Consider the following 14,297-nt stretch of genomic DNA (forward strand, 5'->3'; position numbering starts at 1 on the left):
GAGTTCAACTGCATATATAAGAAACATTTTATCAACTCCCAACTAAAATAAAATAATCATATATATTTTTTCATTTATTTATTTATTTATGAGTGAACTCCGGTTAGGAGTTACCCGTAAATACCATTAGTAATGAAACCAATGAATATTATTATATTATACAGGTCAATCAAAACACCTTGACAACTTTTACTATCACCAAAAATTTGTAATTTCTGTTATTAGGTTTTTGGAATTCGAAAAGAAAAAATGTTCTAAAAAGTCTTTTAAAAAAAACAGTCGAAAATGTACTATATATTTTATTCACCTCATTGAATCAAATTCGTTCACTTGAATAAAAAATTGGATTATCTTATTTCAAAAATCCAACTTGCAGAAATATTTCCATTAAATGTGATCACAGACTTTTGTTAAATGCCTGTTCTCAATGAATACAATACCTGGAACACACTCCTTCTTTACCGACTTAAAATCTCTTCAATTTCCCTAAATGATTTTCCTTTTGTTTCAGGTAAACTGAAGTAGATGAAAATAGAACCCAAGAAGCAGCAGAATGAAAACGTCCAGATGCACCATTGTATTCCAAAATACTCGGCAGCGATAGGATACACAGTAGTCATTATTGTTATTAGAATTGAGACGATAGTCATGATGAAAGTTGTAGCTACCGATTTGATATCACTTGGAAAGAGTTCACCAATCATTGCCATTGGAATTGGTCCTAGTCCCAAAGAATAAACCACCACATAGGTAAGAATAGATACGATTGGTAATAATCGTATGTTTTCAATGAAATCTGAATTGTTATTTTTCCAGAAAAAATATAATCCGAGGAGAAACAGCGGAATGCCAGTTGAGCAAGAAGAAAATAAAAGTAAAGGCCTTCTTCCTATTCGCTCTACAATGTGAGAGGTTGAATAAAACACAGAAACCTTCACAATCCCCACAATAATTGCCACTGTGTTTCCAGATAATTGTGTGCCAGCTTCCGTGAAAATGGGACCCAAAAACGGCATAATTACAGCAACTCCAGATAAATGTTGTGTCATATTCGCTATCAAGGCAACCATCATCGCCTTTCTCAGTACTGGCCTATTAAAAAGGTTCACGAATCCATGTTTCTCCGACTTTGTTCTGGTTTTCGATAAATCCTCAATTTTTGAATAATCTTGTTCAATTTCTTTGCTGCTTTTATTGTTTCTCAATTTCCTTAACGCTCTTATTGTTTCTTCTTTCCTTCCTTTCATTGCTAGATATACTGGTGACTCGGGTACAGAAGTATAGAAAAAAATCAGACTGATGACTGAAGGTACTGTACACAGTAAAGTGAAATCTCGAACCGTAGTTACAGGACCCACAACGAAAGAATATAGGCAGCCCAATGGTAGAGCAACACCCATGAGACATCCAAATTTCCCTCTATTGTGATCTTCTACAATTTCGCTCATGTATACCTGTACTGCTATCGAAGCTGTTCCTGCAAATATGTAGAATACGGTTTGTGCTACGTAGTAAATGTATATATGTGTTCCAAAAGCCACGGCAATATTCGAAATTATCATTCCAATCGACATGTATTTCATAGTTCCCCTTCTCCCTAGAACATCTGGCAATTTTGCCAAAAAAAATGATGAGAATAAAGATAGTACTGACGGTAATCCTACCATCAAAGATATTTGACTTGTTTTAATGGGTTCTCCTAGTGGGTTGACATTTGGGTCACTATCTTTCAATTTCGGCAAGACGGGCGAAGTCCATACAAAATTACATCCTAATGAGAAGTTGAGCAGCAGTGCTGAAAAACAAATGCTTTGATTATCAAAAATTCCTCACAAACTTATGGAGATCAAAATATACAGGGAGAGGGGGTGAGTCAACAAGATTCCCTCGGTCCAATGCTATCATATCAATAAATACTATCTATACAGTTTTCACCATAAATATGTAGAAATCATCAAATTTATCATGTTTGTGACATGATTTTTCACATATAAAACATCATATTCTCATTTATTCGTTTTTTGCCTCTCTTTTCCGCTTTTTTTTTTAATTCAGCTTCTTTGCCTTCTTTTCTTTTTTTTTATTTTTCATCAGGTTCGATTGCAAATAATGTGTTAATATAAGTTATCTATTACTGGTTGGATGGAAGAGCAATTTCTGCTTTGATTTATCATGAGCAGACGTCGAATTCTGCCATTTGTTAGGTGAGATTAGTATCTCTTGTACTGAGTAACCTTTCAATAAAATCGTTTATTATTTTTTTTTTCACCGTAGTGTGCGCTGGTCAGGCCCTATCCCTCGATGCCCCGATACATTCGGGATTGCGCGCCAGCATTATCAACCATTGACCACTTTCCACACCGTGGGATAAGTGGTCATTGGGTCCGGGAATCATGTGCCCTGAGCAAGCGCATTGAGCCAAGAATGACAGCCTTCTACATCTGTGCGGCTAAGATTTCTGCCTTAGTGCGGCAAGCCGGTATAATTTCAAGATTCGAGAGTAGAGAGGACATCATTCCACCAAGGACTCCAAATCAGAACAGTTACGGGGAACTGTTTCATTGCAGGTACTCAAACTGACATATTTTTCACTCATACAGTCTGCAATGTCTTATGGGCTGGCCTTTTGGGGAAATTCCGCCCATATGACAAAAGTATTCACTATGCAAAAAAGGATAATGAGATGTATGGCAGCTCTACGTCACAGAGAATCCTGTAGAAATACCTTCACTGAACTGGCACTCTTAACATTGCCTTCACTGTATATATTAATCATAACAATGAATATCAAGAAAAATGAATCAAGCTACATTAAAAATAACATGATACATAAACAATCACACTCGGAATGGTAATGAACTGCGACTACCCTACTCTCGACTGGCTCTTGGTCAGGGATCCTCAAGTTATCAAGGTATCATCTGCTATAATAAAGCATTTCAGCTATTTGGAAACACATGTAATTTCACTGAATTCCAAAGTTCTTTACTTGATTACTAGTACTGAAGAATTTCTTCAACTCTACCTATTATTGTGTAGTTACTTTATTTTACTTGTACAAATAATAATAAAAAAAAAATTTGATTTCACAATTTTAACTAATTCAAGCTACTTGCATATATTATCTGTCACTGTTCTTGCATCTTTTTATTATGTCTACTTAACTTCTAATAACATGTATATATACACTAACTATAGATAAGCACAATTGCTTTATGTTCGGTTCTGACTAGTCTGATAAAGTTCTATACTGTATGTACCACATGTATAAAATCTTTTAATGATGAATAAATTTCTATTCTATTCTATTCTACCATCTTGGCAGAGTGATCTGGATAGAGTCTGCGGAGTTCGAAGAGAAAATCTCGATATTTTATTCGTTTTTCCTCCTCTTTTCTGATGATATTCGTCTCGCCAGGAGCTGAAAACTCCACGACAAATATCGTTTTGGTCTGGTGGTCGAGAAGGACTACATCAGGCTTATTAGCTTGTATGAGCCTGAGGGTGGGGAACGAATAGTTCCAATAAGTTCGGCACTTCTCGTTCCCCAAGACGGATTCAATATCTCCCCGAGCGTAGGGCAACACCGGTGTCTCGTCAATACCGCAAGAGTTCCGTAGATGGTAATATAGCACTCTTAGGGCCGTGTTATGTCGATGGATATAGGCCGAGACCGCATATGCTATACATGCTGATAGCAAGTGCATTAGGGTCTTGGACGCCTCGCGGCAGGCCCTGCACCTTGTGTCAGAAACCTCTATACCCATAAAGCGACTGCGGTAAACTAAGGTGTTGAAGACACCATCCTGGCAAGCCATGATGAACCCCTCAGTTTCCGACTTCAGCCCACTCGACCTGAGAAAAGCGAACGTCAGGCGCTTTGATAAGCCAAGGTCTTCAATGTCATTGAAGCAGACCCCATGCATTGGCTTATCCTTGTGTCTCTGCAGAACTAAGGTGATCTCTGCGGCTCTCATCTAAGCTTTTTGCTGAACGGGTTCCAACTCGGTGACAGAGTTGTGATCACCTCGTTCAGAGTCGAAAACTATACCGAGTTCATCGGCTGCTCGGGCAGCTGCTCTAAGGAGAAATGCTCCAATTCCTGCTCACTCACGGTCACAGACCATGCAAAGAAGGGGATCCGAACTCCTGACGACTTTACAGGCTGTATTCAGTACCATTCTGTCATGTAGACACTCCAAACTCAAAAGTCCACGGCCTCCCTGTTGTCGGGGAAGTACAACCGTAGGATGGACGATTTGGGATGCAAACTCTTATAGAGGTGCATCATTTTTCGGGTCTTTACGTCGAGTTGATACATCTCCTCCCGAGTCCACTTCACTACTCCAAATGAGTAGAGTAAGACAGGAACGGCAAGCATATTCGTAGTTGTTCTCCTCCGACAGTTCCGATGACCAGATATGTCGAAGTTTGTGCTGATACTTGCTGCGGAGAGAGTTCTTCACTGCTGTTACCTCTTGTGAGTGGCGTTGTTTTACCCCGAGGTAAATATACCTCTATCCGTATTATCATTATTATTAAAAAAAGATAAATAAAAATTTATATGTTTTTTACTACATTTATTTGTAACTAGTGTTACTGCAGTTTCGTCCTAAATGGACATTCTCAAACTTGAACAATAAACTAACAATGATTCATTACATTCGCTAATATATGCCATTCAGGTACTTGATTGAGTACATGAATTTACAGTTCACAATGCGCAAAGTAAATTAAATCGATTTGGTCATTTAACAGGTTGTACCCGCAATGTTTATGCTTGTGAATTTCCAAGGATTCTGAATAATTGAGTTTGCAACCCTTCCTTGCATAGTGCAGAATTTCCGTATCGCTTAGATTCAGAAACTTGTGGTTGCATGCCAAGGAATGATTTGAAAACGTCGAATCATTTTTTTCTAGTCTGAAGGACCTTTCATGTTCAGCATACCGTTTTTGAAAATTTCGTCCGCATTGTCCCACATAAACACTATTACACTCCGGACACTTAAGCTTATATATATATCCGATAATTGAAAATCGAATTCCGTCAGAGTATCATTCTTCGAACTAAGCTGAAGCATACAACAAACAACAGGTTTGTCGTCGCCCCATCTGCCTGTGAAAGAGGTAACCAACTGCATATCGACTGTTTTGTCACCTCACAAACCACAAGAGGAGACTAAATCATCTGTCGGTAACAAATAAGACAGATGGGTATCCGCGGCTAAGCTGAACAGTGGAGACGGGAGTGGGTTAAACAACTTAGCAAATTTCAAATAGATCTTAATGGGCGCCAGGTAAATTTAATCCTCCTATAGTAACTCAGTAACTGACAATATCAATAACTTACCAATTAATATTGGAAATAAAAGCTAAAGATCCCCAATATGATTTATTCAGTAATCCTAACTTACATGGATTAACCAACAACGCTTCTAAGACAACAATGCGATACCCACACTACTACGCGATGTTCAAATGTCAATACAAGAGCGCGGTGTATTTAACCACGAATTCAATCAGCCATAAATTACGGTAGTAACGACGCTCAACAGAAAACTACAATACATCGAGTAAAACTAACACGAAAATTGAGTAGGTGAAATCGTAAATACTAGTATTGGAAGGTGAGACAAACTCGTTTGCGTCGCGTGAGCTCAGGCGTAAGCGCATCGGTGTCAACAGGCAATCGTGAAAGGGAGAAAATACCTCAATTTCCGTTTCACAAATGCATCACTATATCAATCAGGTATAAATAAACAAACACTATATTGAACAGGTATCAATAAACATAAGGGCAAACAGTTATTTAAATCACTCAGTATGTCACCAATATTCAAATAAATCAATTATAACTTGCGTGCTCCTTTTGGGCCACCCGGTATATGGTGTTAGGCTACCCCGGGGTCCGACGGAAGTGGATCACCCTGTAGTACGGCGGAGATGGATCACCCTGTAGCACCACCTAGATAGATCACTCTGTAGCACCACCAAGATAGATCACCCTGTAGGGCACAACAAGCTGGACCAGTAATGGATCACCAAATAAGGTCCAGAAAGATAAATAAAAAAAGGAAAGAAGAAAAAAACCCTACGGAAGAAAATTCTCAATCAGAATCAGATAAAAACAAGGTGAGATTCAACCCCCATTCAATAGGGACTATTTGACTAATCAATATCCCTGGTATATTTTCATTAAGCAAAGTAGCAAAATAACAAGAGTATATTTTTGGGTACCCTGTATAACCATATGACCCGTAAAAAAAATCAAGAAAATTGAATGAGTGTTGAAACCTCTCTTCAATACTAATATTCAGTTGAGATATAACGATGGAATCAGAAATTAGTAAAATCATCAAAAACACATTTAATGGTAAAATTCTTACCCTGGCCAAGGGGTTTTCTATACGTTTCTTCGTGTGCGGTGCTCTGCACGGAAGTTCTACTGGGACTTGATGAGTGACTAAGGGCCTTCTGTTTCTTATGAATCTAGAGACGAGAAACGAAGGTTGTAGAATTGAAGAGGTGATATCATAGCTAAGACCACATGAGAGATGCGACAGTGATTCAGACATACCTAATTTCGGAAATCTTTCCACCTGGCACGAGTTCGGTAACCACCACAAATCCTCAAAAGAGATTAAGTTTCAGCCTGCAAATATCCACACCAAAATTACCAATCAGTCTTCCACTATACAATCCTGACTTGTAGAAATAATCCCCGTGAAGGATGGCACAAATACAACCATATATATCCTACAATCAGTCTGATGGTACGTTTGAACTCCGAACCAAGCTTATCGAAGGCCAACTTCCGAATACTAAGAGACTGCCACATCTGACAGCTAACCAGTTGTTGCCACAGTGCGTCCAACCTACCCTACAATCACCAAGGGGGCGCTGTGCACAACATCATAAATCTATCAATTCCTCCACAGCCACTTGAGACAATATCAACAAGTCCATGATCCATCAAAACTCCTTCTCAAAGCAATGCAACCCTTAAACAACCCTTGACAACTTGAGTAACCGTTCAATCCCTCACCCGTGAACAACTGTAGAACTAGTTCGGTGTAAGTCGACGGAACGACACTACGAAAGTTCGGCAGATGTCAACCAACAGCTGTCTCTTAACCTTGTTTACGAATGTTTACAAAAATATTGTTCCAACCTATTTTCAACTATTTACCAATCCTTATTCATGCGATGGAATAGAAACATATAAGGTAAGTCGCCACATCCTTCCCTTTCAGTACAAATATTTGAGCATTCATATTATGCAGAATATTTACCGAAAATATCAAACAGTATTCAGGAACCCAGAGCTAACTAATATTGTTTTTCAAGCGATATGGCTCTAATATGTAGTAATCCTTCGGAAGTGATGAATAACAATCTATGCAAGAAATATTCTTGGAAAGGTATAGGGAATAAGGCAGACAACGGCTAAAAAAAATGATAGGTGAAAAAAAGTGAGAAACAAACAATAACAACTATTTCAACCTAGCGAGGAATTTCGGATCTCCAACGTCGATTGGCAATAGGAAAATGCGTAAGTACTGGTCAAGCAGTTAGTCAGGGAGCATACATTTAATCTTGTACATTTCAGGTATGGTTTTCTATGGAACGGAAGATCCCCATTACTATGATGTTAATTGAATAAAATCAACTTGTAACTGAATTACATTGTTAATATCCTTTGAATAAAAATCTTAAAAGGTAAGGTAGTGTTTTGAAAGGTCACATAGGAGCAGTATTTATCTAGTGCTAAATTGAAACGTAACAGTTTAGGGAGTTGAGACTGGCCTGAACGAATTGTTCTTAGATAATTTGATTTATAGCCAGTCTTCAAGTATGCCCACTGACTATATGTGAAAGTTTTCTTTCCTTATACGAGAAATTGGGCAAATTTCGGATATGCAGTTGGTTACCTCGACGACAACTTAGTTCGAGGAATGATAATCTGACGGACACCTGGACACCTGACACCTGTCGGATATATTCCAACGCCCTTAATGGTATTAGCCAGGGGAGTAGTTGTTTTCTGATAGGTGTCAGTCCATTAACCTACTGTGTACAGAGTTGAGACTGGCCTGAACTAATTGTTCGTAGATAATTTGAAGAAATGTTTCAACAGTTCACTACATGTTTTATCAAAAGTATACTTACTATATGAAAAACTGATATTTTACTGATTTACCAAGTTTTAGTAATTGTTGTAATCAAAAAAATGAATTTTCTTACGTTCACTCACCTACTAAAATTTGTTTTTCGAATATTCAGACTAATCGCTAATACATTAGCATTTTTTATACTATCTAGTGATAGTTACTAGCGATTTCAACGGTAAAAAATGCTGAAAAACAAAAAGAAAATTTATACTGCTCTTTTCTTTAAAAACCCAGTAATCCATGACTGACATCAAAAAATGAATCTCGAAATTTGTCAATAGCGCCATGTGTTGAAGTTTCTTTCACGTATAGATTGAACCATTTTCATTATGAATTATGTATCGGAAGATATGGTGCAAATGGTCTATGCTCTGGTGGAAAGTGACGAAAACTGCCTCCTTGCATCCAGGATTTACTAAGAGAAGTTCCCCGAAAAAAGACAACCAGATTGAAGGGCATTTCAGGCTCTAAAAACAAGATTTGAAAGAAGTGATAATGTCAATCACGAGAAGTTCGAACGTGTCTGCCCTGTAACAAATGAAAAGAATACATTTCAAATTGCTCTTCACCTTGTTGAAAATTCCCATGTGAGTAACCGATACCTGAGCAAGGAATTAGAATTTACTGAAACCAGTGTGTTTGGATAGATACGAGCAAGTAAATTTCATCCTTACCACATGCGATTGATGCAAGAGTTGCGTGGAAGAGATTTTGAAAAACGTGTTCAATTTTGCCGATGGGACTTAGAAAAGAACAAGCAGGAAAATGATTTTTTCGATTCCGTGCTATATTCAGAAGAAGAGACTTCATAAAATGGAACTGTGAATCGGCCTAACATGTATTATTATGCAACAGAAAACCCCCCTTATATTCATTGCCTGAATTATCAACAGTGTTGGTCACTGAATGTTTGGGGTGAAATTCTCGGAAAAAGAGTTTTCGGTGCGTATTTTTTGGATGGGCATCTCACTGGAAGAAAATATTTAATATTTCTTTGGCATGAGTTCTACGAATGTATTGGACGGGAGTCCATGTGGAACAAGACTCAGAATGTGGCTACAACAAGACGGTGCTCCACCACATTTCAAAACTGTGGTACGGAAATACCTCAACGATCATTTCAATCAAAAATGGATAGGTAGGGGTGGGCCTATGACGAAGCCACCCAGATCAACTGACCTGACCAAAATGAATTTTTTCATGGGGTATATCAAATGGATTGTCTACCAAACTCCTCCAACATCTATAGAAGACATGAAACGATGTATCACTGGAGCTTCCAAGGAAATCCCAAAGGATGTGCTGGAATGTGTAGAAAATCCGTTTTAAAGAAGGCTGACATAATGTGATACAGAAAATGGTCGCCATTCTGAACATCTTATGGACTATACATTCAATAAATAATCCAGGTGTTATTGTTATATATATATATATATATATATATATATATATATATATATAACAACTGATTTTCCTTTATTTTCTGTATTTTAATATCAATATAAGTCATAAACAGGATTGGAAGCTTTATAACTCCTATTTGGTTATATGCGAGCGCTTTCGACAGCTGGCCGTGCTGCCATCATCTAGGCTCTACTCAAATTGCGCTCGCATATAATTAAATAGGAGTTATAAAGCTTCAAATCCTTTTTGTGACTCATATAAATATTAAATTATATATACAGGGCTATTCAAATTCGTTTCTGTACATGGGGATTTCGTAAACGATAAGAGATATTGTGTCGGTTAAATCACGGTAAAGTTGCGTATTTTAGAGACCTATTCAATGATGTAAAGAAATCGAATATAGCTCTTTTGAGCTATATAATCCCAGATTATTTTTTTGCCTATATCTTCTTTAATGGCAGACATATTAAGATCTGTAGTTTTTGGATCGTGGACGTTCAATACATACTAAGAAATTAAATTCAATTTTATATTTCGGGTTGTTTCGGTAATATTCGATTATGATTGTATGAATTATTCCCTTTAAAATTACGGCCTGGAAATTGGTTGACTGAGTTGAATGAAACCATAATAGCAACTTTCACGTCTCCCTATGTATCGTAGAGTTTTTCGAGAGTTATTTTTTCATTTTTAGGTACCTATTCATATTTTTTACATTGCTCTGAGCGTTTTCTACAATGAACTTCGAATAAGAAAACCTTTTATGATTATCTGAAACATATCTAGAATAAAAATATATTATATGTTTTTTGATGAGCAGACACAAAAATGATAGCAATAATAACATCCGAAACGAACACTATAATTATAATGAAAATTGAAATGAAGTAAGTAATATATATACACAAAAAAATTAATTGTGCAATAAATGTTCGAATTGGAGTCTTCCATTTCGAGACAAATAATGGTACAATAAGATGGTCTGCAAGATCACCAGATTATTTTGGACTATTTTCTATGGGGGACATTGTAAAATAGGATTTACGCTGGCAGAGTGATAGAAAATGATAGAAAATCCTCGAGTTTGAGGATTTTGAATGATTTCGCACCAATGCAGCAAATAAGTGTACAAATAAGTGCAATAAATAAAATGAAAAACCGAGTTTAAAAATTTCTCGAAATGGAAGGACTCCAATTCGAACATTTATTGCGACAATAATTTTTTTGGGTACCTATACATAAAAATAACTTCATTTCAATTTTCATTGCAATTATAGTGTTCGTTTCGGATGTTATTATTGCTATCATTTTTGTGTCTGCTCATCAAAAGACATATAATATATTTTTATTTTAGATATGTTTCAGATAATCATAAAAGGTTTTCTTATTCGAAGTTCATTGTAGAAAACGCTCAGAGCAATGGTATCTATTATAATAATTTCGTCATTTATTATATATATTTTCTCACTCACTAGTCATCCTATAAATGGGTTCACGTAATTTTGAGGATTTCTAAGATAACACAGAGCAAATATTCACTCACTTGAGATAAAACTGAGTAGAAGGCATGAATATGTCTTGTTCTGTTCACATAACGGAATCTTATAAATCAGAGGAGTTTTTGAAAATTAAAATACAGGCTTTAGATTGAAAATTTTTGTTCAAATATGATTTGATAGGAAAAATCCAAAAATATATTTTATCGATTGAGTTTTTTTCCATATGTCTGCATACCGCAAATGAAATCTTTCGTATTTTTATCACAGGCGCTAAAATTTTTCTTGTGTTCTGCAGTGACATTCAGTACTTATGATGCACTGTTTGGAACCTTTGATGTAGTAATGAATATTACTGGTGTTTTTTCCCAACACCAAATCGTTATTTTTAACACGTCGACACGTGTTTCAATCACCAAGTGATCATCTTCAAAGAGGAAGATAAAAACTAAGAACTAATGCGAGCTAATCCTATTTATACTATAAAGGTAACCCATATAGGTAAACCGTCCAGGCGTACCAACCATACAGGTATACCAACCTAAATTAATTTTACAATTTTGCCTTATCTATTATTTAACAATGTATGTTTATATAAAACAATTTTCAGCTGTATGAAAATTAATTTCACAATATTGCCTATCCAATTTTTTTTGCAATGTGTCCTTACCCATTGCAGGACAATGTGTAAGGACACATGTTTGACGGCTTGAATATTCGAAACTTCGTCTTGTATTGTTGACCATATACACACTGTAATAACTGGCAAGGGGAACCTAGATATGTTAGTATTTTCTAGCTTAAGGAATCAAGAGATTTTTTTCGATTCAGAATTTTGAACGCCGGTCCTGTATCTCTTACAATGTAACATCTTCGGCCAGACCGTGAGAGTGTTCATATAAAAATTCATGTATGTGTTTTTGCCCAGACGCAGAGTCAGATATATTCGTCACGTCGCTGAAGTCGCCAATAAGTAGACATGAGCATATCAGTTTCCGAGCCTTGAAATCTATAGATTGCAAGTTGAGCGAAATAGGGCTTTTCTGTTGAAGCTTCGTCGGGCGTTGGTCTATTTTCGACAAGAACGACATAAAAATTGGTGACCATCTTTATAAGTCGGGGCCACAGGCCAAAATTCTTGGTTTTAGAAGTCAGTCGTGAGGAAAATTTTTTGGAAGTAAGTTTTCCTGGAGTTGGAATAAGGGTGTTGCGATCTGATCATCGGGCGAGATGGTTCCGCAGATTTAAACAATAAGTTGATTAGAATTATTGAGAGTCGCGATCTGATCATGGGGTGATTCGATTGCATTTTGTCCAGCGTCCTCAGTGGAAGTTCATTACGGTGTAATTACGGTAAATCGCGGTCGGTGAGTTAATTGTTGTGTTTAGTTTTTTGTGGCACCTTAAATCATTTATTATAAACGTGATTTAATTTTTTGATCAGTTTTGTTTTCTATTTTAATTTCATGTTTTATTTTTACATGGTTATTCGTTTGGTCTGAAGCTTATTTTTGTTTACAATGGATCATTAATTGAGCAAGTCCCACAACTTTTCAGAATATTTGAAATGCCTTTAGCCGAAAACATCAGCCTCCAGCCTCATTTGGGAGTAGAACTAATGAAGGAAATTATCTCAAAAAGTACACGGTGTAGTTAGCTTTCTAAAAGACCAGCCTTCATGCAATCGGCACGAACCCTATACAGCCTTTTCGGACAAGCAAAACATTTGGGTGACTACGGCGGGATTGCATAGTGTATATCGTGAGCTTCGCATAAAAAAATGAATAAAGCAAAGGAGCATTTATTACAACACGCATAAAAGTCAATTTCAAGCTCCCCATTGATAAACATATGGAATGAACTGAGTGAAGAATTTGAAGCACGGTTCATTCACAATTACAAAAAAATTAATTGGAAATAGGAATAATTTAAGGAGACATTATTTTTATTGGAAAAAATTCTTTGGCTTTCTTCAACTACGTCATTACACTATAAATGTAGAAAACTTTCAAAAGGATAAAGAAAATAACTGCAATGAAAACTCTTTATGAAAATTCACCTCAAAAGGTTCTGCCAAATGCAAACTAAAAGGAAAATGTAGAAAGCCAAAATGCTTTTCTCCAAAAAAGTAATCACTTTGAACCTAATTCACGAACTGAATGCAATTGTGATTCTTTTCTGATTTCAGCCACACACAGACACATACATTTATTTGAAATAAGTAAGAATTACCTGTTAATGCAGAAAAGTACAGAAATGCCGTATCGCTTTTATTCTTCTTGTCGGATGAAAGTTCTTGATCTTTGAGATCGTAAGTAGTTGGTATATAAACAACTTCTTCGAAAACATGACTTATCTTCTCTTTTTCTACTTGATCCTTCATTGATGTGATTCAGATCTACTTTGTATCGTTGAAGATGAAAGTTAAGGTGAAGTACAAGAAATTCCTGAGTGTTACTGCAGATTTTATCATTCTACGTTGAAATATAATCCGTAGAATAATATTTAGTTACGATTGGAATGACTTCATCATATATAAAGTTTGAAAATAAGTTTAATCTTCATGTGATTACTGAATATTTGTCACACTCACTACTGGGTGAACCAATTATTAAGGTATATTACTATCAAGGGATTGTGGCATCTATACTATTTTCTGTTTCTTGAAACAAAAAAGTATAGCTCATTTTCGTTTTTCGGAGAGGTTCAAGACATGTCGCTTATTTGCTCAACCACTTTTAGAAAATGGATATTTTCTTAATAGTTACTCTCTACTGGAAACAAAAATTAAATCAAAAATAACATTCTGACAAACTTTGAAATATCAGCAGGAATAAAGCTAAGAATGATGTACACTACATCAAAAAAGTTCTAGTAACATGATGATTATTTCTAGACCATTCAAAACGGAGACGAAAAAAGTAGTTTCAGCATCCCTACTCTCTCTTCTCTCTCTCTTCCTGTCTCTCTGATACAAAGATTCATTCCAACATACTATAGTTTGAAGGTCGAACTCAAAGAAGAAATTGAAGTCACCGCGAGAAAAACTATTAGCTTCATGAACCAAGCAAATCCATAGCTTTCTTCATATAGCTGCATTTCTCCATTGAAGTCTTCTCTGCTGTATTTTTCCCAATGCGTTATTTTGAAATTTACTTCATTCACTCATTTCATCCATCTTGCTCCAGGTCTTCTCCTTCGTTTATTTCCTGTTTGTTTCAAA

General features: G+C 36.2%; 1 protein-coding gene across 1 annotated transcript; it reads right to left on the minus strand.

Annotated features, from left to right (window-relative positions):
• Positions 1-284: 284 nt before the first annotated feature.
• Positions 285-13,556, minus strand: LOC111511049 (facilitated trehalose transporter Tret1). Its single transcript, XM_023167388.2, has 2 exons — positions 13,307-13,556; positions 285-1,795 (listed from the first exon to the last, which is right to left on the minus strand). Exons 1-2 carry the CDS (start codon positions 13,455-13,457, stop codon positions 459-461), a joined length of 1,488 nt encoding a protein of 495 aa, XP_023023156.2. The 5' UTR covers positions 13,458-13,556; the 3' UTR covers positions 285-458.
• Positions 13,557-14,297: the final 741 nt, after the last annotated feature.

Source organism: Leptinotarsa decemlineata, unplaced genomic scaffold (genome assembly GCF_025532065.1).
Source record: "Leptinotarsa decemlineata unplaced genomic scaffold, Ldec_3_MD MMD2_tig00026336_RagTag_RagTag, whole genome shotgun sequence".
NCBI classification, from domain to species: Eukaryota; Metazoa; Arthropoda; class Insecta; order Coleoptera; family Chrysomelidae; genus Leptinotarsa; species Leptinotarsa decemlineata.